The following is a 24,638-nucleotide window of genomic DNA, read 5'->3' on the forward strand; positions in this document are numbered from 1 at the left end:
AGCCTTGTCAGCACCGGAGTTCGGTATCGGAGACGGCCTAGATATTAACATTGGCTGTATCGAAGTTAGATTCCTTTTCAATAATTAGGGCTGATTAGATTCAGCCCCTAGTTTTGCTGCTATAGGCTTAGACTGTCGGGGGACACCATACTTTTTCCTTCTCTCTGTCTGTACCTGTGTCTATATGCTGGGATCCTGAGTCGTGGCTGATCCTGAGTCCTGAGTCCTGATCTGAGTCCTGGACTTCGAGTCGTGGCTGAACCTGTCACTGTGGACCTGCCTGACTTTCATCATACTACTTCCTTGATGGCTCCCACAGGATTGTTGACATCCTCGTGGATTCATCTTCTTATTATAGACACATGCATTTCCAAACATTTGGTCTACCTATGTTGTAAATGTATTATCTCTTCGATTTACACACGGCATCGATTGCACGTCTGTCTGTCCTGGGAGAGGGATCCCTCCTCTGTTGCTCTCCCTGAGGTCTCTCCCATTTCCCCTTTAAACGGTGGGGTTTTTCCTTTTTTGGACGTTTTTCCTTGTACGATGTGAGGGTCTAAGGACAGAGGGTGTCGTATTGTCATACTGATATTCTGTACAAACTGTGAAGTCCACTGAGACAAATGTAACATTTGTGATATTGGGCTATATAAATAAACATTGATTGATTGATTAAACTGTAGGCTCCTAGTTTTGTGTACCATGGTATGAAATAACTACAGAACAAATCTAAATCATATGCTGAGTATATGATTTAGATTTGACTAATATGATGAGTCTCCACTATAAAAATATTAAAGTGCCTTTCAAAATTCTACTTAAAAATGATTATCTGCTGAAAAACTGGCATTGAGACTTTGAAATTAGCTAAAAGTGATTAAACACATTACTTATACAATTATATTTACAGCAGTTTCAGATGTTGTTACTATATGAATAAAAGTAAAGTCCCCATTGATATTTATTAGCTCGTGGAGTCTCGCAGATGCAACTCATAAACACAATGTCCATATTTCCCATGACACTTGAAGACAACAGTATTTATTCATCGTTGACAGCTGCAGGACTTGATGTGATGACGTCTTCCCTCTTGTCTTCCAAACTTTCTCACAATCAAATCTGCGTCAAGCTGTAGGCAAACACCAAGAGTAAAACCGGAATGTAAATGACCTGCCATGAAAATAAGAGGAACTTGATTATTATTAAACACGGATATGGAATGGGTCTACGGTAAACTTAATTAAAAAAATAACATTCACTTGTGAGGAACAAGTAGGAAAAGTAAGGTTTCAGGCGGATTGGATTTTTACACACAGTTTTTCATGATTTTCTTAAGCGCGTTTTTACTCAAAATGGCAATTTTGAAGTTTGCAAACTTCAATGATAGTTATTTTCCTATAAATAATAATAATGACATATTAAGACACAAAATCTGAAAAACATCCCCCCAACTGAAGTTTTTTATTGAAAATAAATATACTTCTAAAATATATTACATGATAATACTGAAAATATTTGATCAAAATTTATAAATAAATACTAAGCTTTAAAACAGTTAGCTACAATGAATTGTGTAATGTCACATCAAAGTTGTAAAAAAACTTGGGAAATCTTAGAACAGTTTTGCGCTTGTCAGTAAGAAACTTTATTGTGAAAGTTTTAACCGGAAGTAGGGATGTTTCTGACTGCCTTGACACTAACTGTCCTGAGTAGGAGGGCGAGGAGTGCTTCACTTTTCTCTAGTAGTCCATGGACACTTCCTTTGTTGTTGTGTCTAGTTATTAGAAAAGTGGACACATTTTTGTTCGTCATTAAAGTATTTTCTATTGAAAGTATTTTTAAATAAGTTAACTATAACCAGCTGTGGACTACAACGCCTGGACTTTGTGAGGCTGCTAACCTCCCCGGTTTGAACGATGCCAGCGAGTGTAACGTTACTAGGATTTTATTTGCGTTTTTTTATTTTATCGACAGAAAGATGATGAAAGAGCATATGTTTTGCTTAAACTACAAGGGGTAAGTCACGACACATGTAATTTGTCTCTTTTTCCCATGTGGTGTTATGGAATGAGTATTGATGTCTTATCACTGGTGACTAGGTTAGTGTCTCTTCAACAGCTAGCTAGCAATGCATGCGTTTATGTAAAGAAAGAGTACCCTGCTTCATTCAGCTATCAAATATAACGCGTAACTCTGCTATGTTTTCCCCAATACATGCAGGTTTATCGATATAGCGGGGGTGATATTTCAATCAAACTAAGTATTAAACATGACTTTGTATCAATAAATCCTGCTGTTTAATTCGGTATGTATCATGTATCAGAAGTGGAAGAAGTATACTCAGATCTTGTACTTAAGTCAAAAAATAAGTACCAGAATGTAGGAATACTCTGTTATAAGTAAAAGTCCTGCAATCAAAATGTTACTTGAGTTAAAGTACAACAAGTATTATCATCAAAATATACTTCAAGTACCAAGAGTAAAAGTACTAATTTTGCATAGATGTTTCAGAGTGTTATATAAGATGGTAAAGGTGCAGCTCATTTTAATAAGTGTGTATACTGCAGGGTAGCTTGTGAATTTACTCCAGGTACATTTTTATGTAAGTGTTGTTTATATTTCATATCATTATACAAAATATTCAAAGTAACTAAAGGTATTAAATAAATGTAGTGGAGTAAATGTACACGATTAACCTCTGAATTGGAGTGGGGTAGAAGTACAAAGTAGCAAAACAATTGAAATAGGCCTACTCAAGTAAAGTACAAGTCTCTCAAAATTGTACCTAGGTACAGTACTTAAGTAAGTGTATGTGTTACTTTAACCACTGTTCAAGGGTAACTTGTATCCTTTATCGACTTTGTCACCTAAACAAGTTTAACCTGGTGGTAAGGCTGTGTTAGAGTTAGCCACTTAAGTTATCTTTGCCTTTTGTTAAGGCCGAATACTAAGTAGCTCCTTATAAGTCAGTGATTGAACTAATGCGTTGCAATAAGAAATCACTTTTTTAATTGCTTTAGTTTTAAAGGGAGTTTGGCAATATATTTTCTTCATAAAAAGAACAGTGAACGTTTTTCCGCCTTCTGCATCTAACCCTTTACTGTAGTAAAGTCTTATTGATTATCCACACACTTTATACAGCAATACGAGGAATTTGGCACATTTAGATTGCAGTCAGAGGTCATTGAACCTAAAGGTAGAGAGAAGAGCAGCGTTCTGCAGGTGTTCATGAAAAGCAGTTGAGTTAATGAGTAAGTGACTATAACTGAACGTTGCTGAAATGTATATTCCACTACTCCCTTTAAAGAAAAGGAACATATCACACACCAGGAGCACTGTTTATGAATTGTTCTGCATTTATTTTGTGCTAAATCCTCTTCAGTTGAATCACACAGAAATGGTCTATTTTTATTATTAGTTTATGAGTTTATGGAATAGTTTGGAGACATTGTCAGCACAGTGGTATCCACAACAAATGATGGAACGTGTCATGTTAAAGTGGACTATCACTCTTTCAATGGTCCTGTCAAAATTAAAGGGTGTGTTGCTCAAAACAGTGGTGAAGGATCAGTCATTTTTAGGCACTTAATCTTGGTGTGTCCTTTCTCGCTGGCATTTAGCAAACCCACATTTTCTTTTATTATAGCTTTAACTGTCACTGTTGACGGTGAACCACAGGCGTGCAACACCTCGCCTTCAACATGTTGGGTCATGCCGAGCGTCGTCAGGAGGGCGTTTTGTGGTGCTTTTGAAGGCACAATTAGGTTTGATTTACCTGCCTCTGGATGAGGGGGTGCTTCAGCTTTACAGGTCCTGCGTCTGGTTTCTACGTGGATGAGTCAGTGAGTTTCACTAGAGTTACCTTTCTGCAGAGTTGACGGCCTAATAAAACGTCAGTGAAGTTCATTTGAACCTGCAGATTTGTCATTTAATACCACCTCATGGTGTGCCTCACCGCAATAACAACATTTGCTTTAACCATGGGAAAGGGGAAGCTGACACTGCTTGCAAATGTTACTGAAACCAGCTAGTAGCTGTTCTGGATTTACCGTGTTTCAAAGACAATATTTGATTACTATCACAGGGTTTGAATGTAGATGATCCAAACATAGCTCAAATCAGTGGTTTTCTACTGGGTGCAAATCTCTCTGCACAATAATTATGGACAGTCTGCTGATCCCTCTTCCTGCAGCTCGGGAAGTGCAACTCATGCCTTCCTGTGCAACGTACCGCACACAGACAAATATTGCAAGTGGGTCAGTTTGGGAGTGGGAGTCGCATTGTCATCACAGGGTCTGGCAATGATTGAGCAGCATTCTGGTGCATACATATATTTGATTTAGGTCAAACCAAACAAAGGCGTCACTTTCAAGACTGACTGACCGACTGTCTCTGGTTAAATGTATTCCACCAAGCCCCCCTCTTGTACGTCTCTGCAGGAATGCAGCTCATAGCGTTATTATGATCATGAGCTGTGCAGTGGAATTTTACCATGTCTCCCCTTCTCCGCATTTCTCCCAGCCTCGGTCCTAATGTGCAACGTGTCCAAATGGTTTGGTTCCAGCAATCCAGGAGCTGCTGTGTAAGAGCGTACAGTGCAGCATTGATGTTGGATCAGGGAATATGAGGAGGGGGGGATGCCGCTGCAGAACTTTACATCAAGTGTTTGATAGCAGACCATAATAGCTCTGTAATCTAATCTAATCATAGCTCAAAGGCATCATTTAATCAGTCTGTTTTTATCTTGCGTCTGATGAAATGTACACTATTTAAAGAGCCTTTATTCCACTGCGTAGATACTGTAGGTGTGATTAAAGTGTTTTCTATCTTTCGCTTGATTGTCAGTTGGCTCATTACTTGAAAATCAAGTGTTTTCTTGCCTTTCAAGTTCTTTGAAACCACTTAAAAATGCACATTCCTCCCACTCATCTGAAAGACAGTTTTGCAGGATTACTAAATTAGATTTAATTCAATCATTGGCATTTTCTATGGGCCAGCTGTCCGGATAAGGACGACGACTACAGAGTAGACAGAATTCCCCTGAGGCCAGATAATTAGGGTTGGGGCTGCTCAAGACACACAGCAGCAGAAATCTGCAGTAACCTTGTTCCTGTCACTGTCTTTCCTTATTCTCCCGGGATTTGATTTTTGGAAACAGACCTTGACAGGAGCCTGTCCTTCCTGACCCTCTCTGTTCCTTCCTACAAGTAGTAGAAGGCTTCAGATGTGTGTTTTTTTAGAAGTAACTGTCCTCCTGTGTTGCCTCTGTATCCCTTTGACCCCGCGAGGTGCTGCCTGGACTTGTTTGTAAGTACAGTGATTGATGAGTAATTTGTGTCTTCTTCTCTTCCTTTTAGGTCGTTTACAAAAGGAGATACGGGGGAAATGACACTCTGCTAGCACAGGAAGACTTCTAAAGAAATCAAGGATCAGTAACAACTATAAACCTTGTGGCGTTCCTGCTTTTCTGGATTATTTGACCACCGATTACGTGGCTTCGCCTATCCGTCTTTGTAAAGAAATCCCTGATGCCTTCACTTGCCCCCTCTCATCATGCTGGCTCTGAGGCTGGAGCAGGGCAGGCGAGGGGGTGGTGAAGTTGACCGCCTGCAGAAAGGGGCCACTGTGGCTCGGCAGTCGGGGAGGCCCCCTACTCAGGAGCAGGGCATCAACATCAGGCAGAAGATCTCCCAGTGGGAAGGTCGCAGCCAGGATGCCGGGGTGAAGGCACATCCTCCGACTGTATCCCGATCTCTGTCTGGAGAGGTCCTTGGCAACGGATGTCCCAATGAGGGATTGAGAGGGGGGCTTCAGGGGAAACCAAACCTCTCCAAATCTATGGCTCTGGGATTGGATTTTCGGGAATCCCCAGCACGGGCTGAACATGTGGTCGGTAGGAAGTCAGAACCTCTGCAGAAATGTTCCACAGAATTTTCAACCACAACCCCGGGGAATAAATCACTTGTAAAACAAAAGTTTGTGTCTCCCAAAGTGGAGACCAACACTACAGATAAACCAACCCTCACTGCCAATGGAGACCGAAAAACGGGTCGTATCTTGGATGTCGACGCAGTTTCTAAACTTCTACCTCTATCGATGGACGACCAAGATGACAACATTCCTGCTGGAAACTTCTACACATCACGGGGTTTCTGGCGTAAGCTGGAGGGGGACAGGCTGCTCTGGCAGAAAGGCCGGGACTCTACAGGTGAAGTCCAGCCTCCTCCCAAACCTCTGCGGACATTCCAGTATCGGGGATCCAAAGACAACGCTGCGGTGCGATGGGACGGCAGATCCACCCACAACAACCGCTCCAGGAGTAGGAGGGTGGCCCACCCACCCAGCTTCCCACCTCCCCCATGTCCCGTGGCAAAGACCAATGGGCTTTCAAGGCATAAAAAGAACAGGTGAGGCACTGAAAGAGTTTTGAAAAAAAAGGTATTTCTTGCAGTGCTTTATTCAATTGATGAAAACTGCTCCTGCTGAAGGAATAAGGAAACACACTCAGCACATTAAATATTCTGCTTTAGACTGCTGCTAAAACAGATTTGATGTAATATCAGCAATGTTTTTAGTGCAATTGTGAGGAGGAGTCTAATTGTTGGCCCGGGGTCCGGGTGTGATGTCACATGATATCAGGCAGCATTGTTCTTTATTGTCTGGATGTGGCCTAGTTCCTCAGGTCCAGGGTCATCATCTGCAGGCTTGCCCACACCCTTTCACACTCACTTTCTCTCATTCGCTGAAGGCTTAGCAAAACAAGAGATAACTTGTGACCCATGCTCACGTTTAGCTCAGGACTCATTAGGTGACGTACTGTAGTTCTTTTTAACTGTCATATCCTGATGTTGTCTGTTGTCATCATAAAACACTGTTCAGGAGCCACTGACAGAATAGGATAATAAGCAAAGACATTGAAGACAAGACTCTGAAGATAAGGGGGCCATATTATTTCAAAGTGGCCATATTATGCTCTATGGGGTTTTCCCTTTCCCGTAGTGTGTTATATTGGTGCTCGAGCTTTCTGCTGCTCGGCTCCCAGACTCTGGACCTCCCTGCCACGACATATCCGACAGTCTGATTCCATAACAACATTCAAAACCCAACTAGCACTATTGGGCCCCTTCAACTTTTCTGCTAAACTGCACTTAATTGTTCAAAAAGTTGGCTAAATATAACAAGATGATCCCCAAGTAGATCTGATCCTAAACAATCTGGCAAAAGTGCACCGAATAATAAAGGTACAATGTTACCATTATACTCATATTGTTTGGTTCATGTTAATAACTTGTCTCTCGCCTACAGTCCTCCTGCCATGTTTGCACACAGTTGGCAAACTTTTACAGGGCTTCTTGTTTACCGACTTCACAGGAGGCAGTTAGCTGTCATTCCTTCTTGTGCATTATGACATTCTTCCATGGGGCTAGGTGTGACATCACACTGAACCGTGAATCATGCAAGATCTGTTTCAGCAGACGTGTTCCCCTTTTTTTACGCTAAACTGAAATCAAGTAGATGTGAAATAAAAAACGAAAACTAGCACTGAACCTTTAACCAAATCTAGACGACCGTAAATCAGCTTTAATAAATAAATGTATATTTTATTTTTTAAATTTAGTGGAGGAATGTTGACCTAATTGTAACTATAACAGACATTGTGACTTTGTCAAATGCTATCCCAGAATCCTCTTTTTCCATGCTTTGCTTTTTAAGCAAGTTTCGTACCATATGCTCAGTCATTTCCTTTCATGATAGTTGATAACACTCTCTCTGTCCTGCTGACATTTGATATCAGCATGAGGAATGTTGTGGTGTGACGTTGACTAAACACCAGACAATAGAGTGAACAATATTACGGTGGCTATCTTTAGGACAGCAGCCAGGCCACACTTTTTCACTGCCTTGCCTTCCCTTCCCGCCACAGGAAGTCCTTTGAGTACGAGGATGCGGCACGTCTGACGGCGAAGAAAGGAACTCTTGAAGGCGAGGATGGACACTCGAGCCTTTACCGCGCCTTCTCTGACGACAACATTTACGAGGATATCGTTTGTAAGTGGAATTCCCATTTGATCATTAAACTGACTGTCTGGCTGTCATGTATTTTAAACTGGCTTTGTTTAAGAACAGACAAACCAGGTCACAAAGACAGCTGGGGGCCTGTCATAGGTTGAATGAACAGTTCCGTTTTTGCTATGTTGAGAATTTAATTGAAGATGAAATAACAGCACACAATGGAAGATACGTAAGTAACTAAGTAACCACCACTGTTAGAAATGAGATACATTATGGTACTGCAGGGAACTTTATTTATCTGTATTTGGAGGTGCAACAACCAGCCCCAATAATCTATTTATTATTAAAATAGTTTGGTAGTTGATTTTCTGTTGAATCAGCAACTTCCAAACTATTTAGTGAATAAATCATTTTAATATATATCTGGTTGCAGCTTTTCACATTGGATTTTCTTTTCGTTATATCTGATATTAAACTTAATATCTTTGATGGATTAAATAAGTAAGTTTAATGCATACAAATTGTTCACAGCATCTTTATTTGTTTGACTTTTGAAAGAAGACATACTATGCTAATTTCAGGTTCATATTTGTATTTTGTGCCTGTGACATGTTTCCATGCTTTAATGTACAAAAGGGTCTTTATTCTTCTCAAACTGCCTGTTATGCAGCACCTCTGTTCACCTCTGTTGTGATTGATCAACCACTTAGAGATGAGTCAAAAATATCCCACCTCTCAGCATTTCACGTTCAAGTTGTAGCACTAGCCAATAGAAGTGCAAGTGTAACATAGTGATGTAAAGACTCCAATGGAGGCGTTTCATGCATGTGTGTCCTCTGGAGGAACCCTACAGGAAAGGAAAAACCAGAAATAAGATTAATAGGGCCTTTTTAAGGATAACATGATGAAACAAGAAAAATGATTGACTAATTAATTGATAATGTAAATGACCGTTATTATATTAAATATATTAATTGACGCTTCCATGGAAAATATAAAGAATTATAATGTATTGGCTCTTATACTGTGTTTCTTGTTCAAAGCCAGTATTAGGTGTGGTGAAACTATCCCCTGAGGTAACCTCCAGACAGCCTGTCTAACCTTTCCATCACTCTGTCATCCCCCAGGTGACGTTACCAGAGACAACCCCTACGAGGATATCAAGCTCAGTCCCATGTGTCTCCCAATTGCAAGGCCAAAGGTATTGAAAGATATTACCATTCATATCTCCTTTTCATAAGTATTTTTCATCAGTTGATAATGGGTGTATCAAATGAACCTAACCTTTCTAAAGGAGGGAGGAAGTATTGTCGTTTAATACCTTGTAATTATGATGACTCGGCACCTTTTGTCTTCCAGCTGCCTCCAAAACCCCAAACGTTGCAAGGCTACGCTAGCAAGGTGGATAGAAAGAGGTTCCAAACGACAACGGCATCCAAAGCCTCAACACTTGCAGAAACTCCCAAACCAGCTACACCCCGGCGCGCAAGCACTTCAAAAATACAGAGGACGCCTCAGGTACACGGATTATATCATTAGTCTTTGTGTTTTGATACAATGGTTGACTACAGGTTTGAATATGAAAGTATTTATTTTTAATCACAGGGCAATTCTGGATGATTTTACCTCTTTTTTTTATTATGTTCAATGGGTAACATACGTTTAACTTGGGGTCTATTTTCCCTTCCCTTATTAATCCTGACACATGTTCACTGAGATGTTTTGTCTATTTATAATATAGAGACAAACAAAGTAGGATGTATGTTCCTCTGTCTATGATAAATCATGTGTCATGTTGGAAAGCACAGAGGGGGCGTGACTTGTTCAGCAGGAAGTAGAGGACGCTGGAAGAAATAGATAGTGTTAGAGCATCATATTCGGTTGCTTCAAGAGACTTTGTACAGAACACATGAATTCAGACACACGACTCATGGCGGTGCGAAGACCGTGGACATGGAGGGACTTTAATGATAAGGTGCAGTAAGTAAACGGAGGTCAAAAAATGTTTGAGTAGGAGGGCTCGCTGTACTCAAAATTAGTTTGAAAGTAGATTTGAAAATCACAGGTCAATCTGAGGTACTCTCTTTTTAAACAAATTAAATGCAATTTTTTTTAATTGGCTATCATGTTAGACCTAAAAAGCCTTTGTTTTTGTATTGTTTAAATGACAGCAACTCTGTGTCTTCTCAACAAATGGTTATTTTTGGATGGTATTTAAAAAATGTAAACAACACTTTCTTTGTTGACCTTTTTGTATCCCATTATGTAACTATAAAGTTAAGAATAAATAGTCTGCTTTATGTATTTCTCTGAAAGTAGGGGTATTTCATTCCTCCCCATACGCTGTGTGTTGTCTGTCTCCTTAAAGATACGTTTCAGCTTCCTGTATGTGCCGTATTGTGTGTTGAGCCATCTCTGTGCATTATTGCAGAGAGCTTAGTTGACTTGAAAATACTCAACTGTTTCAGGGCATTAACAGAAGAATGCAGGAAAGTAAGGTTACACAAATGCCTATAATTTAATCATGTACTTAGGGGCTGTTATATCATGAATCCCTATAATCAAGATTCTATAATGGATGGGAGATGATGGGGCTGACGAGTACCTGTGTGTGTTCTACTACGCAGTACGTCAACAAGATCGAGACCATCTTTGACGACAAGCGAGGGAGGAAGAGAGTGAAGAACCAGGGGGTCTCAGTGCGAGGTAACACATACACACACAGATGTCCAAATGTCACTCACATCAACACTTCAATAAGATTAAGTCGAGCCTCGCTGGAAATACCCAGCGTTTGATGGTGCACACAAGGCCAGCTGCAGCAGGCGAAGCCGCTGATTATGAAACAAAGGCCGACTGTCTGCATCTGATTATGGCTTCTCAAGTTTTTTCCATTCCTGTGCCTCTCACTAATCCCTCCGTCCTCTAATTCATGTCAACAGAGGAGACGAGTGGGACAGAGAGCGACCCGGAGGACAACAGCAAAGGTACCATCAAGGGTTAATCTCAGTATGTTTGATTGACTCTCCCAGGTATAAACAAAGGGCTGCATAGAAAAAACCAGAAACATTCATAGTGTCTGTTCTTTTGCTCCAGGGAAGTAATTATTATATGAGCCAGTCAACGCTATACACTATTTCTGTCCAATCAAACGCATACAACTTCAATTTGACTGTAATTCACCTCATCATACTTGATAAGCACATATATAAAAAAGCTGAAACAAGTCATTTATCAATAAAAAAATGCCAAGTGCTGTCTAGATTTAGCCCCTTTTGATATAGTATAGTATGATATGTATAGTCTACAGCCATGCTAGCGTCTCTGAGAGGCTGTACTTTAGCAGAGGTGCTTTTATCTACATCCCAGCGTTAGCATGTTGACATGTTGGAAAATAGAGCTGCATCAATTAGTTGATGTTGTTTTGATAATCAATTAAAATAAAAGTAATCTCATGTCAGACAATGCTGTTTTTCAGCCTCTCAAAAATTTAGATTTCATTATTTTCTCTGTTTAACCGAAAGTTTATCTGAATAACTTTGACTTATTATTAAATTATTATCATCAGTTTGTCAGGTGTTTGGCCATAAACCAAATTATTGGAAAGAATGTAACTTCAACCTTGTCATTTAATTCTGTTGTTATCAGTCTGTACCAGATTTTATGATTATATATCTAATACAATATTTGTGAAAAGTAGTCGACTTACCAACAATACCATCTATAAAGCCAAGCAACGGTTTCCTCTGTAAAGCCTACTCAGAAAATCCAATTGAACATAGGTCAATCATCTTTTTGCAAGAGGTAACAATGAAGCTTATGGGAAATATTGTTTAAACTTTGAGAAAGTCAAATAATACCTCTGCTCTAAGAAATAGACAATTATCCATGGCCATTGTTTTGGACACTGTAATCTGGGTTAACTTCACAATCACACTGTATGTTGATATTTAGCATGCCTCATACTTCTCCATTGTGCTGGGTGGGATCTGTCCCAGAACAAGCATTTACCTTAGTCTCACTGTGTGGTGTCCAGCAGGCTCCAGGAGATCAGTTTACATCCAGTCTACACTGAAGCGTCGGCCAGGCTACCGCACCCTGGAGAGAGACCTGATCCAGCTGCAGCAGCAGCAGCTTTTCCAGATCTTTGTGGTGGTGTCGCTGAGAAAAGGCTCCCCAGGAAACACATACTCCCCCGTAATCACGCAGCAGTTCCCTAAACTGGTAAGAGGAAGCTTTTAACATAACATCCTTTTTTAGGCACAAGACATAACTGTACTTTGATCACAGTGTTTAAATAGGACGCATTATGGTCATTTTCAGGTTCATAATTGTATTTTGTGTCTCTACTGTAACATGTCTCCGTGCTTTAATGTTCAAAGAGCACTTTATTTTTCTCATACTGCCTGTGCTGCAGCAACTCTTTTCACCCTCTGTCTGAAACCAGAGCCCAGTCTGATCTGATTGGTTAGATGGCCAGCTCTGTTGTGATTGGTCAACCGCTTAGAGATGTCCCGCTCATTAGCCTATCACGTACAATGTGTTATGGCGCATTTCCATTGCAGCGCGTAGCTCGCTTTAAGCGTGCCGTGTCGTGCCGTCCCCTTTTTTGGTTGTGCTTCCACTAGGCCTCGTTCCGGCGCGGCACGGCGCGGGGCCACTTTTTCCCCTCTTTTCTGGCCCTAGAAAATTGTGGTTCTATCGGGGCCAACAAACAGGGCTGAGTCGGGCTGAGTATGCTAAACTAGAGAGAGGAGCGCTGGCAAGAGGGCTAGAACTACAACAAGATGGACATATTTGACCGTGATTTAATTGTAATACACGTTTCAAAATGATGCCGAAGTAACAACATACTGATACCGGTTAGTAAAAACCATGAATTAATGCTTTGACAAGTCTGCAGACAGACGGCAGGCGATAAACCTTTTAAAATTCGTGTTTTTCTAGATGGAGATTGGCTAAGCTAACGCAGTATATGCCCCGACCGTCCACACTCACAACAACGGCCTATACAGACATAAATAAACCAGCGACTGTATTCACCATGACACAGAGAGTCTGTGGTTTGTACTCGTTTAACTTTTGTCGAGTTTCTGAACATATATAAGGAGCTGTGAGCTCTGAGTGCTAACAGCTAACGGCTGTGTTGTGTTTCTGGATTTCTCATTGAAGATGACGTTACGGCTCCGCCTACACTGCGTTACTATAGTAACTACCCCAGTTCCTAAACTGTAATGGAAGCGCAGCATGAAGTGAGTCGGCCCTGTTAAGGCCCAACGCGGCCAAGCCGTACCGAGCCGTACCGAGTGTGGCCGAGGCCGACCGTGTAGTGGAAATGCGCCATTAGAGCGCTAGCCAAAACAAATGCGAGTGTTACATAGTGATGTCACTATGTTACTGAAGTAAACAAAGGAGTCAAATGGAGGCTTTTAAGCAGGAGGGAGTGTGTGGGAGAGAAACTCCCTCTGGAGGGAACTTGCAGACCATTTACATGCACATAAACCTTTATAACACACTAAAGGAAAGGGAAGACCCCAAAGAGCATCATAGGGCCTCTTTAAACTGAATGCTATACTAAGTGTAGAGCTTTCATTCTAAACCATCGCCTTTCAAATATTCTCATGTTAGATTGTGGCCATTTTTAGAAAAGGTTTCCAGGCACCTGTATGTGAAGATACTAATTGTTGTTTGGTGGTGATTTTGAATCAATGTAAAATACTAATAACAAGTCAACCGTGCATACGTCATTTTCAATACTTCAGACTTATTAAGATATCTTCTGTTATTTTAAATGATATACAATATAAGTTCTGTTGTTATAATGCAATTGAATGAGCTTTGATTTCACCGGGGTCCTCCTGAAGCTACTTCAAAGAGTTACTCTGTAGAACCACTGCTGTAACTGGAGTGCCTCTGTTTCAGTTTGAGAAGTCGTCGCGGATCTCCAAAGAGGCGGAGGACCAGCTGAAGGTCATTCCCCAGTTCTGCTTCCCCGACTCTCAGGACTGGAAGCCCTCCTCAAACACTCCAAGGTCAGCAGATGCACTTCAGTCATATTTTTAATTGCATGCTAGCTAGGTGTACACAGAAGTAATCATCCCTAAGGCACCATGGTAACATGATACTGTCTTTTCATCTTTCATCATTTCCTTTATGTCTGCTTTTGTTGTCATTATACACACACCTTTCATGTGCTCTAATAAATGTTTAACTTTTCTTTCCTGTACACTATTTAGATAAGATCAAGTACTGTAATTAACACTTGTTTTATGTTTAATACCCCCATTTCCTTCGTTCTTATTTATATCCTCAGCTGTGACCCTGATGTTGCAACAGCTGAAATTCCCCACAGTGATAATTAACATTTCAACCGAGTTAATTAAATCTCTAAGTGCTATGGGGCAGTGTGCATTCTTATTTTCTTTTCTGTTTCACTACGGGGATCATTGTTGCAATGTGGGTTATGATGTCAACTTACACTGCCTTCCTGTACTTAAAACACTTTTTATTTGGTAGTGTAAACAAATACACACCGACCACGCACCATTTATCTAGTTTCTGCATGCCTATTTCTATTTCATTATTTGTTATCAACTTGTTCCCAAAGATGTTTTCTCAATCTCTTTTTTTGCCTTTTACATAAGGAAATACAGACGTTTTAACATTAGTGATGTTTTTTTATCTTTATTTTGGGAACCAGTGCCTTTATTGAAGTGACAGTGCAGAAAGGAGGGACAGTGGTAGTGACATGCGGTGAAAACTGCATTTTTTAAGCAGTTATGAGTAATATAAAATCCCTTAAACGTCATCTCCTGTGTATTGATCTAATAGTTTGTAATGTTGTTCACAGTGAGACCTTCTCCTTTGTCCTGACCTCAGAGGACGGCAGCCGCTGGTTCTGTTACTGCCGGAAGATCTTGGTGAGTGGCTGTGTTAACATTTCAATCTGAATCATTGAATCCGTAGCTCTGTGTGTCACGACATGGCAGCCGGCCACATGCTTACTCCAACTCTCTGAGGAGAATGAGTACATCTGATTCACAGACCATAAACCACTTCTGAATCAATGACACAAGGCAAGAAGAATGTCATCATTTCCCCTTTCTTTGCCCCACAACGAGAGCTGCTTGTAGGTCTTTTTAAGACACTTTTCAAAACACTTCTTTAGATTAACATGCTGTATATCTGCCTTTCTTCTTTTAATGTTGGTTCATGTTTGTTTATATCGTAACGATCATACTGTGGTTGTCGTGTTGAGCTCTCTGTAACTATGTTTTCTTTTGCTTATTCAATCTTTAGTGCAGACAGGCCTAACATGAAGAGTTCTGTTTGTTTTGTTGGCAGATAAGCTCACTGCTACTATCATAAAAGTTTAGACTTTAAACTCTTTGTTTATCCAACACAATTCTGCAAGGTTATCGCTATTAAACGTATTGTATGGGCTTTTCAGAAGTACCTGACTGTACTTCATGATGTAGTAATCGATGTTTTTGCAATTGAACACCCTTACAATTTCCTTATACACCGCTGTCGACATAGAGACAGCTGTGACATTTAATTTGCATTTGTTATGAATTCTTTACTTATACTGCAACAAGACAGAGCAAGCCTGTATTACTTACTATTCCCTAGAGGCTGCTGAGCCCTGTTAGTGTTACTTCAGCAACAAGGCAAGTTTTCTGTCAATCAGGAAAGTTCAGTAAATCACAGAGACTCGAGGGAGAGAAGCCTGAGGGCATCAGAGGAAACAGAAAACATGTTCTGAGTTAAATATAATCCACCATCACCAAAATTAACTTAGTCTTTAAAGCCTCACACACTTGTCCCAGGGGATGATACGCAGAGTGGGACACAGCCATGAACAGCTGTCAAATGTGCAGAGTGGGACAAGTCAGTGTAGCATCAAAATGAAACAATTATTTTAAGGTAAAATAGACAGGGTTCTTTAATGTTAATATATTGTTTACTTTTTAAAGATTCTTTTGGCCAAGCCCCAGTACATGGGCCGCCAGTCCTCCAATTAAGCTCTATGGCGGCCCTAGTGCTAATATATTCGACGTGTTTAGCATATTTATCTTATCTGCTACTTGCTCGCTGACATGAAACTGTTTGTGTCGTTCAGCCCGTTGGAAAAGGGAAGAGGCTTCCTGAAGTGCACTGTATCGTCAGCAAACTGGGCTGCTTCAACCTCTTTGCAAAGGTAATGCTACAATAAAAGAAGCTTTTGTTGGGAGATGAAAAGGAGCTGCCTTTGCTAAAGTTCAATGGGACCCCTCGAGAAGTGTGTGTGAAAGCTGCTGCCTTGAAACTCCTTGAATGTATGAGGATGGAATGACGTTAACCTAGAAGATAATCCTGAGCAATCCCCGGGTGTGTGTGTTTTCAAGATATTGTATTCATGCAGCCAGGTCACACCCATTTTTCCAGTTGGCCGGGTTTTATTTGCAAACAGTAAGTGTGGATTAAGCAAGAAGGAAAACATCTGCGCCACTGTGTGTTTAATCTGCTCTCAGGATACTCAGTGTTTGTCTGTCTGTCTGTTCAGATTTTGGAGGAGGTGGAGAGGCGCAGGGAGATTTCCCCAGCGCTGGTTTACCCATTTATGCGCAGCGTAATGGAGGCCCCCTTTCCAGCCCCCGGGCGCACAGTCACCGTCAAGAGCTTCCTGCCTGGCTCGGGGAATGAGGTAACCCTGAAACCAAAATGGGAAACATTGATCAGTATTTTTGTTCTTCCTAACCACTTGTTTCTGCAGACTCACAATGACTCAGAATGGGAGGTTTTGTTGTGCAAACAATAGGGGTAGCAATTACGGCTTTAAAAGGTTCATGTTGGGACAGATTTATATATATTAACAGACAACAATCATCAATGTAGTCATTACTGTTTGCAGATTCAAAATAAGTCAAGTAATGAACATCTTCAGGAGTTCAGAGGAAGTGCTGCAGAATCACTGCTTTCTTCTCTTTCAGCAGTTAGGGGGTTATTAAAGGGATAGTTTGTGAGTGGGTTGGTATGAGGTACTTAGCCATAGTCTGTTTATTACATAAAGTAAGGGTTAGGAGGGTTACTTTAAAAATGTGCTCTGTACAATTACATGTTACAAAATGTAATCAGTAACATAATCTAAGCATCAAAATATAAAAGTAATGTAACCTGATTACTTTCTATTACTTTTGGATTACCTCAATATCAAATAAGATGTTTTTGATTTAAGTGGATTACGTAAAACAACAGAACAATGAAACCTTAGTAAAGAAGAAAGAAATATGTCATTGTATATTAGAGGCTAGGCATACGGAAAGAATAGTTTACAAATGCTTTTAAATTGAAGGCAAAGTCTTTTTGTGTCCACCTAATGTACTTATATAAAGATATTTAAAATAAAGAAGAATGAAAGTAGTCTTTATTAAAAACAAAATCCAGGCAGTAGGTCTACCTCTATAATATATCAATCTTTATTTTAAAATGTATTGTAACATTGTAATATACCACTAGTAATTTTCTTGTCCTTTAAAAAAAAAAAAAGTATGATAATCTGATAGCGTCTTTTTTTGTGCAACTCTAAGGGAATACAGTTAGCGCTTTTTGTGTCCTGATTAGTTATAGTCCCCGGTAGATGACTGCCAGAAAGCTAGAAGGCCTAAAAAGACCACCTAAAACATGTACTATCAGTAGTACCTTTGCTTTGCCGACAAGGGGGAACTGAAGTCATTATGTATGCTCTCTTCAAAGCCAGACTCCTTTGACAAAAACAATCATTTAACCTTGGGAGTAAATGAGCTGCTGGTCTGCCGCTCGACTGTTTAGATTGTCTATGGTATTTTGTGACTTATCGGACTAACCCTTTTCGCACACTTTGAAGAGAGCATCGATTACAGCTTCTGTTTGAATATATTGTTTTTCTTTGTGATTATAGAAGACATATTATGCTCATTTTCAGGATGAATAATTGTATATAGTGCCTCTACTGTGACATCTTTACATGCTTTAATGCTCAGAAAGGTCTTCGTTTCTCTCGACTGCTTTTCACCCTCTGTCTGAAACACTTCAGTGCTTCTAAACTGCAACCTTGATGTTTGTAAAGAGTCTGTTTTGCCAATTGTAAATACTTCATCAAGCAGTTAGTGTACAACAACTACATGTCATAACACGGCATTTACACTCATTCTGTGCTCTTGTTGCTCGTGCAGGTTCTGACTCTGTGTCGCCCAGTGGACTCCAGGCTGGAGCACGTTGACTTCGACAGCCTGCTGCAGTGCCTCAGCGTCGGGAACCTCCTGCAGGTGTTTGCCTCCCTTCTGCTGGAGAGGAGGGTCATCTTCATCGCTGACAAACTCAGGTACAGCTGCAGAGCCACATCAATACATACTCTATATATAAGGATGTCATGGAGTACTGACACAGAGTTTTATTATTTTATTAAATTAGACTCTCCCTTGATGCGTGGCAGCTATACAATACTTGATTAAATCACACAGACCTTGCACTAGTGTCAGTTATCTGTGTGTATCTTGGCCTCAATAAGCTAAGCTGTGGCAAAGTCCCAAAGGCAAGTTAAGTCAGGTTTATTTGTACAGCCTAATATCCCTTACAGTGTCCCAGTGGGCTCTACAGGGCTACACAAAGTGCTGACTCACCCCAGGCTTATTCAGCAGGACATTTCTCAGTTAAGTATAAAAACATAAAGCGTTTTTCCTTATTTATCGTAAAGGTTAAATAAAAAGACATATATACGACACAAAATGTATCAGTTGTGAATTATATAAACGATGATATTTTGCATATCTGCCAACATGTCAGCTGATACTGATAACAAGCCAATATCAGTATATCAACGCTGTGCTTGGATAAGACTTAAAAGATTGCGATGGAGTCGGCATGTCATGTGCTACAGAGTGGTTTAAAACTGACTGTAGTTATTAGAAATAGGATTATCTAGGAGTTGATTGTATAATAAATGTTCACAGGTTTTAAGAGGAGATATAGATGTTCAATTGGTTTTAAGTTATTTATAAAGGGAGTAATGTTAAATACCGTCAAAGAGTATAAGGGCAGATCTGTTGCATTTTTAAGTACTCTTTGAAAACACAAGTGCTGTTTGCTGAAAACTCTTTTAATATACGGTGGAAAAGAATTATAATGGTGTGACCAGGCTATTTTTAGGCGGCTACGATTGAAATCTTTGTGTCATATGATCTGTGTGAGAACTGAATGGTGTTTTTGTGGCTTCATCTTTTCTATCCTCCCTGTTCCCTGCAGTGTGTTGTCCCGGTGTAGCCACGCAGTGCTGGCACTGCTGTACCCCTTCACCTGGCAGCACACCTTCGTGCCCGTGCTACCGGCCAGCATGCTGGACATCAGCTGCTCCCCCACCCCATTCCTCATCGGAGTGCTGGCCCCCTGCCTGCCTGAGCTACTGGAGCTGCCCATAGAGGAGGTCAGTTAGAGGGAAAATCATTGAAGAGAGTATTAAGCTCCATCTCTTGGCTGTCCTTTTACTACATTTTGTGAATGAATCTCTACTTCTTCTGGGTGTAGTAATTAGAAACACCCTGAAGAGACTAGCTAATTCACCCTACCTTTTTATAACTGCAAGCCATGGCTTTGTATGACTATTGCGAAACAGTAACCTCTCGCCGTCATTAACTGTCATTCTTCTTGTTGCCGTCTCCCCAGGTGCTCATTGTGGATCTGTGTGCAGACAAGTTTGTCATTCAGGTGTGTACACATAGCATTATGTTGAGGGAATGGTAGGTGTGGTCCCGGTCGGGAAACACGGCTTTGCCTACACTTGTTCCCTGTGTGCATGTGGAATGTTTTCAGGGTGACAGAGAGAAAACCGTGTTACACCCAAACAAGCACTGCAGACATAAAAACATATAAAATGTCACTGCAGACTGTCAACAGTAATCATACTAAATGTATGATAAACACATTTGTTTTGTTTATATTTAAGTCTCTCCTATTTAATTATATTTAAACTCTCAGTCTCTTTCAACTAATAGGAAATGCATTGATGGCATTGCCACTTTAACATTAGCTGTATGTTATACAGAACTTATTGTAATACTGCCGTTGGCAAAATGCAGCACATCATTGATGGAAAAGTATGAATAAAGGGATGGAGATTATTTAAAATACACAGTGTAGCATGTAGAGATGGTATATGATGGACTGTGAAGCACTTTGTTATTGTAGCACAAAACATCATTCCTAAACACATGTACAGCTGTTTATTCATTTGAGCAGATTGGCAAACATGATCAATACATGGGAAAACCAGCACTTGTATTCATTCAGAAGTACATAGTCATTTGATTTGATTGAAGTCACAAAAAAAGAAAAAACTGACCAAATCGGTTACTGATGCATTTGAATAAACACACATCATGCATCAGCAGGCCTAGCAGCAATAATAAAGTAATTATAAAAAAGCAATTACTTGAGTGTACAAAGGCTAAAGATATCATAAGGTATGTTGTGACAATGTGCGGCAGAGTTGAATTGTTTGATTGTAAAAGGTATTTTGTGGCTGCTGCTGACCTCTGCTGTGCTATGACAGCTGGGCGATGAGGACTGCATCCTGCCTAACAAACTGCAGGCGGCGCTGCAGCAGATCCTGGAGCAGCGGGACGATATCCTGAGCCAGGAGGACGGAGACAGTCGTGGAGGTTAGTGTAAACAGATATTACCAAACAGGTCTGTCAGCTTTTTAAGTGTGGCTTAAGTTTAGCCCTTACTGTTGCAATATCATCATCAATTTTAGCACCACAATGACGTTTAAATAGTAAGTCATAATGTTCCTAAATGTGTCGGTCTAAAGAGGCCCTATTATGCTTTTTAGGTTTTTTTCCTTTAGTGTATTATATGGGTTTTTGTGCATGTAAATGGTCTGCAAAGGCTAAAATCCCAAAGTTCCCTCCAGAGGGAGTTTCTCACACACACCCACACCCACCCTGAACCTGAAAATGAACATAGTAGGGACCCTTTAAGAAATTAATGATCCTGTTGACCCTTTTCTCTTCATCAAATATGGCCGTCCAGGTCAGCAGGCTGATCTGAGCTCTCTGCTGTCAGAGGGTTTTGTCCGGTTGTTCGTGGAGCTGGTGGGCCACTACCCTCTGCACATGGTGGAGTCCTCCAGCGGGAGCAGGGAGTTCCAGCGCGACAGCTTCCGCAAGTCCCACCCGTCCCGTGGAGTGCGGCAGTTCCTGCAGTTCTTCATGGACACGCAGATGTTTGCCGGCTTCATTCAGGACAAAGAGCTGCGCAAGGGAGGAGGAAGAGGTAACTGTGTTGGGTTGCTTTGTTTTTGTAACCCATGTGTACCCAAAGGCTCAACATGGTATGAGAAGGAAAAATGCCACAACATCTGTTGTGATTGGTCTAAACTCTAAAGTCTTAAAATCTGGTGGGGACTTACTTTCAGCAAGTATTTAGCCATATCACATTTAGAAAATCACACTTTAATCACTAGTCAAAATATGGATTTTCTGCTAAATTTAATTTAAAGGTGGGGTAGGTAATTTTGGAGAAACCAGCTCGAGTGCGCTCGAATTTGAAAATACACAGCCGGAAAAAATCTGCCACTTCCTTACAGAGCCGCTCCTCCAACACACACGAACGTGCACATGACCAATGAGGGCACGAGATAAGTTTGTGCTCAGATGGAAGGCTGACAGGCAGGTAGGCCATCCAATCATTTTAGCCGAGCCGGCTAAAATGATTGGTCGTGCTTTTTACAGTACTACGGCTTCCACAGATGACATTTCTTTATGGATTTTTTGTCAAAGCACTTAAGATATTCATTGCTATCGGGATGTTAAGAGCATTCCATGGAATATAACAAAAAGTGTATCTCGAGCCGGTTTCTCAAACTTACCTACCCCACCTTTAAAACATCAACATTTTTACGAATTCATAGATACTGCTCATTACTTCTCATACCAAGAAAACTAAAAAAATGAACTCACTTGTAAGTGAATAGAAGGAATAAGCTGTTTACTCCCTGACATTAGATGTCATTGCTGCCTAAGATGTCCCTACCTTTTAAGTTCCCATAATGCTGAGACAAGTCATTCAAACAAAGTAGTTCACAGTTTGAAGTATAGCGTCAGACATTTCCACATAATAAGATAATCTTATTGAATAAAAAAAAATTTGTTGTGTTTAATTCAATCATACCAAACCAGACATGTGACTTAAATTAAATCAGTCACATGTCTGAAATAAACGCAAGGAATGAGAGAAACAGGGTAAAGAGAATTATCTTTGCACGCAAACACCACAACAATAAACCATGCTGCATTTGGGGAGAATTTAAACTATGTTCATTTTAAGTTGAATATTGAATTGTGTAAACATTCCGTCTTGGTGGCTCAACACTTGAAACTCTGTTCCAGGTCTCTTTGAGGTCCGAGTGACCGAGTATCTGGATTCTTACCCCGAGCCGGAGCCAAGTGGTGTGAACAAATTTCTTAAAGGACTGGGTAAGTGTTGCTCTTTCATCAAATGTTCACTTTTTAATGTTAAGTCTCAAAGGCTAATTGTTTTTATCTTATTTTAGGGAACAAGATGAAGCTCCTCCAAATTAAATGAACACACAGCAGCACTCTGGCTTTTAATGAAAGCCTTACAAACAGAACACTTGTTGCTGCTGGACTTGCTGAGGAAATGAATGTGGATGTCGAGATGCGTATGAGACGGTGAAGAGTTGGAGAAAGAGAGGTTCATCTCAAAGCCATGTATGCATGTTTGCAAGCAGTGCACTTTTTATTGGACGAAAACTGGAAAAGGTATTTCCTTTTTGTCTTTTTTTTTTATGAAACCTTGAGGCTAAGGCAGATTCAACTCTACTGCACAATGTGTGCATTTTACAGTCAATGCAACTTAATGTGTGAACTGCAATCTTGTAAGTACTTTACATTTTAAAATACTTTGCATCGTTCCAACCTGATGCATGTTTTTATACCGTACATTTTAATGTACAATTCCATTATCCATGTTGCATTCCCTTCAGCACAAACCTGTTTACTTCAATTTGTTTGCATTTCAGATCAAGTTTATATAGTTTATTGACTCTGATCAGAACATTTCAAAGTGTCATCACTCCTCATTAATCACAATGAGTATTTACATTTTGATGAGGTTGATTCATTCTCTGTCTTTGACCTTCTCCTTGTTAACTGGAGTTGTAAATATTTTCTTTACATTTTGCACAATGTTGAGAACAAGTGTACAGCATTTGGAATATTTTTGTATGAAATCGTGATGTCCTACTTTGAATAAATGGAACACCTTGGACAGCATAATGACTGACTATGGTATTTATTATGCTAATGCTTTTGGTTGTTCATAACCCCGTGGCCCCAAGAGCTCATTGCAATGCAAATTAGGACAAAAAGGAAATCAATTAAGAAAAGCGTCTTCAGCATGAGCAGCATTTAGAGGATAGATTTACCGCCTTGCAGTCTCATCCCTCTGCTAACCAATCACGTTGAAGTTTACATCCATGTGGTTCTTGAATGAAAAAAAAAAGTTTCCCTGCAGCCTTGCCAGGGCAGAGGCATGGAGAAAACAATCAAATACAGAAATGGCAGAGGAGAGGAAAACATGATAAACACACACAGACCTGGGACAGCCTGTTGCCATGGCTATTCCTCTGGGGGTTACTTCAATCACATGATGAAGATTTGCATATTTCTGCCTTACATGTGTGCTCATTTGAACTGCCAATTTAAAAAAAGGGCGTAATATATTCCTTCCACTAGTTTGCAAAGCTGGCATTGGGTTTTATTTTCTATTGCTGCCCATTCTTTCGTTAGAAACATTGGAGATATTGTTTTTTTCAGTTTGCAGACTTTTTCATCAAGCTGTTTAATCTATACTTTAAAAAATAAATTAAAGTCACGTCGGTTTCTTTTGCATGTGTTCGGGTTACTATACAGTGTTTTTGCATATTTTCGACAGATTATGAAATGTCGTTTTTTATTGGGGCCTCATTTATAAAGCCTTGCGTAGGATTGACGTGGGAAGGTTGCTTATGTAGGACAAAGCAAATAAATACGCACAGACACTTTCCGATTCATAAAACACTGCGTACCGGCACAGGACTTGCGTACGGCACATCCTACGCCGGTTCCCCTTTATAAATCACAATCAACTCGAAATGCGGCGCAGCTTTTGCGGGCTTCACGTAACGCCCATATTTGCCTATAAATAGTAAAAGAAACGCCCATTCATTCATTCATTTTGACTGACTCCATGAAGAAGATCGCAGGAAATGACAACAGAACAGCTAAAAAAGACATCTCACACCGTGTCAGATTTTGGTTATTTTGGGGAGGTCGAGATAAATCATATTGGTTGGTGGATGCATGGAGGTCGGTCGGATCGTCACCAACATAAATAAATAAGTGGCCCGAAAAAGGTTAATGACAAAAAAAATACACATAACCTTCCTCAGGCAGTGTGTTTGTACCGGGGACAGGAGACACCCCCTTGATGAGAAACTAAGAAATGATCGGGGAATCCCTCCGGAGTGGAGTCATGACGACTGGATCTGAATTATTTTGTTGTATTTGGTGGTTTGTGTTCCAGCTGTCGATCAGCAACTATAT

The 24,638-nt window shown here is 40.3% G+C and overlaps 1 protein-coding gene across 2 annotated transcripts; it reads left to right on the plus strand.

The window, feature by feature from the left end:
* The first annotated feature begins 1,725 nt into the window (after window positions 1-1,725).
* dennd2c (DENN/MADD domain containing 2C) lies at window positions 1,726-23,327 on the plus strand. 2 transcript variants are annotated; one of them, XM_034145244.1, is made up of 19 exons: window positions 1,726-2,019; window positions 5,361-6,410; window positions 7,928-8,052; window positions 9,144-9,217; window positions 9,376-9,534; window positions 10,644-10,722; window positions 10,959-11,003; window positions 12,053-12,240; window positions 13,939-14,048; window positions 14,867-14,936; window positions 16,139-16,216; window positions 16,562-16,702; window positions 18,210-18,358; window positions 19,279-19,456; window positions 19,696-19,737; window positions 20,582-20,690; window positions 21,064-21,306; window positions 22,422-22,508; window positions 22,586-23,327. In XM_034145244.1, the coding sequence occupies exons 2-19, from the start codon at window positions 5,557-5,559 to the stop codon at window positions 22,615-22,617; spliced, it is 2,763 nt and encodes a 920-aa protein (XP_034001135.1). In that variant the 5' UTR covers window positions 1,726-2,019; window positions 5,361-5,556; the 3' UTR covers window positions 22,618-23,327. The 2 variants fall into 2 exon arrangements, with proteins under 2 accessions (XP_034001135.1, XP_034001136.1); XM_034145245.1 differs by having other exon boundaries at window positions 12,056-12,240.
* The last annotated feature ends 1,311 nt before the right edge of the window (window positions 23,328-24,638 follow it).

The sequence above is a fragment of the Trematomus bernacchii genome, unplaced genomic scaffold (assembly GCF_902827165.1).
Source record: "Trematomus bernacchii unplaced genomic scaffold, fTreBer1.1, whole genome shotgun sequence".
Lineage (NCBI taxonomy): Eukaryota > Metazoa > Chordata > Actinopteri > Perciformes > Nototheniidae > Trematomus > Trematomus bernacchii.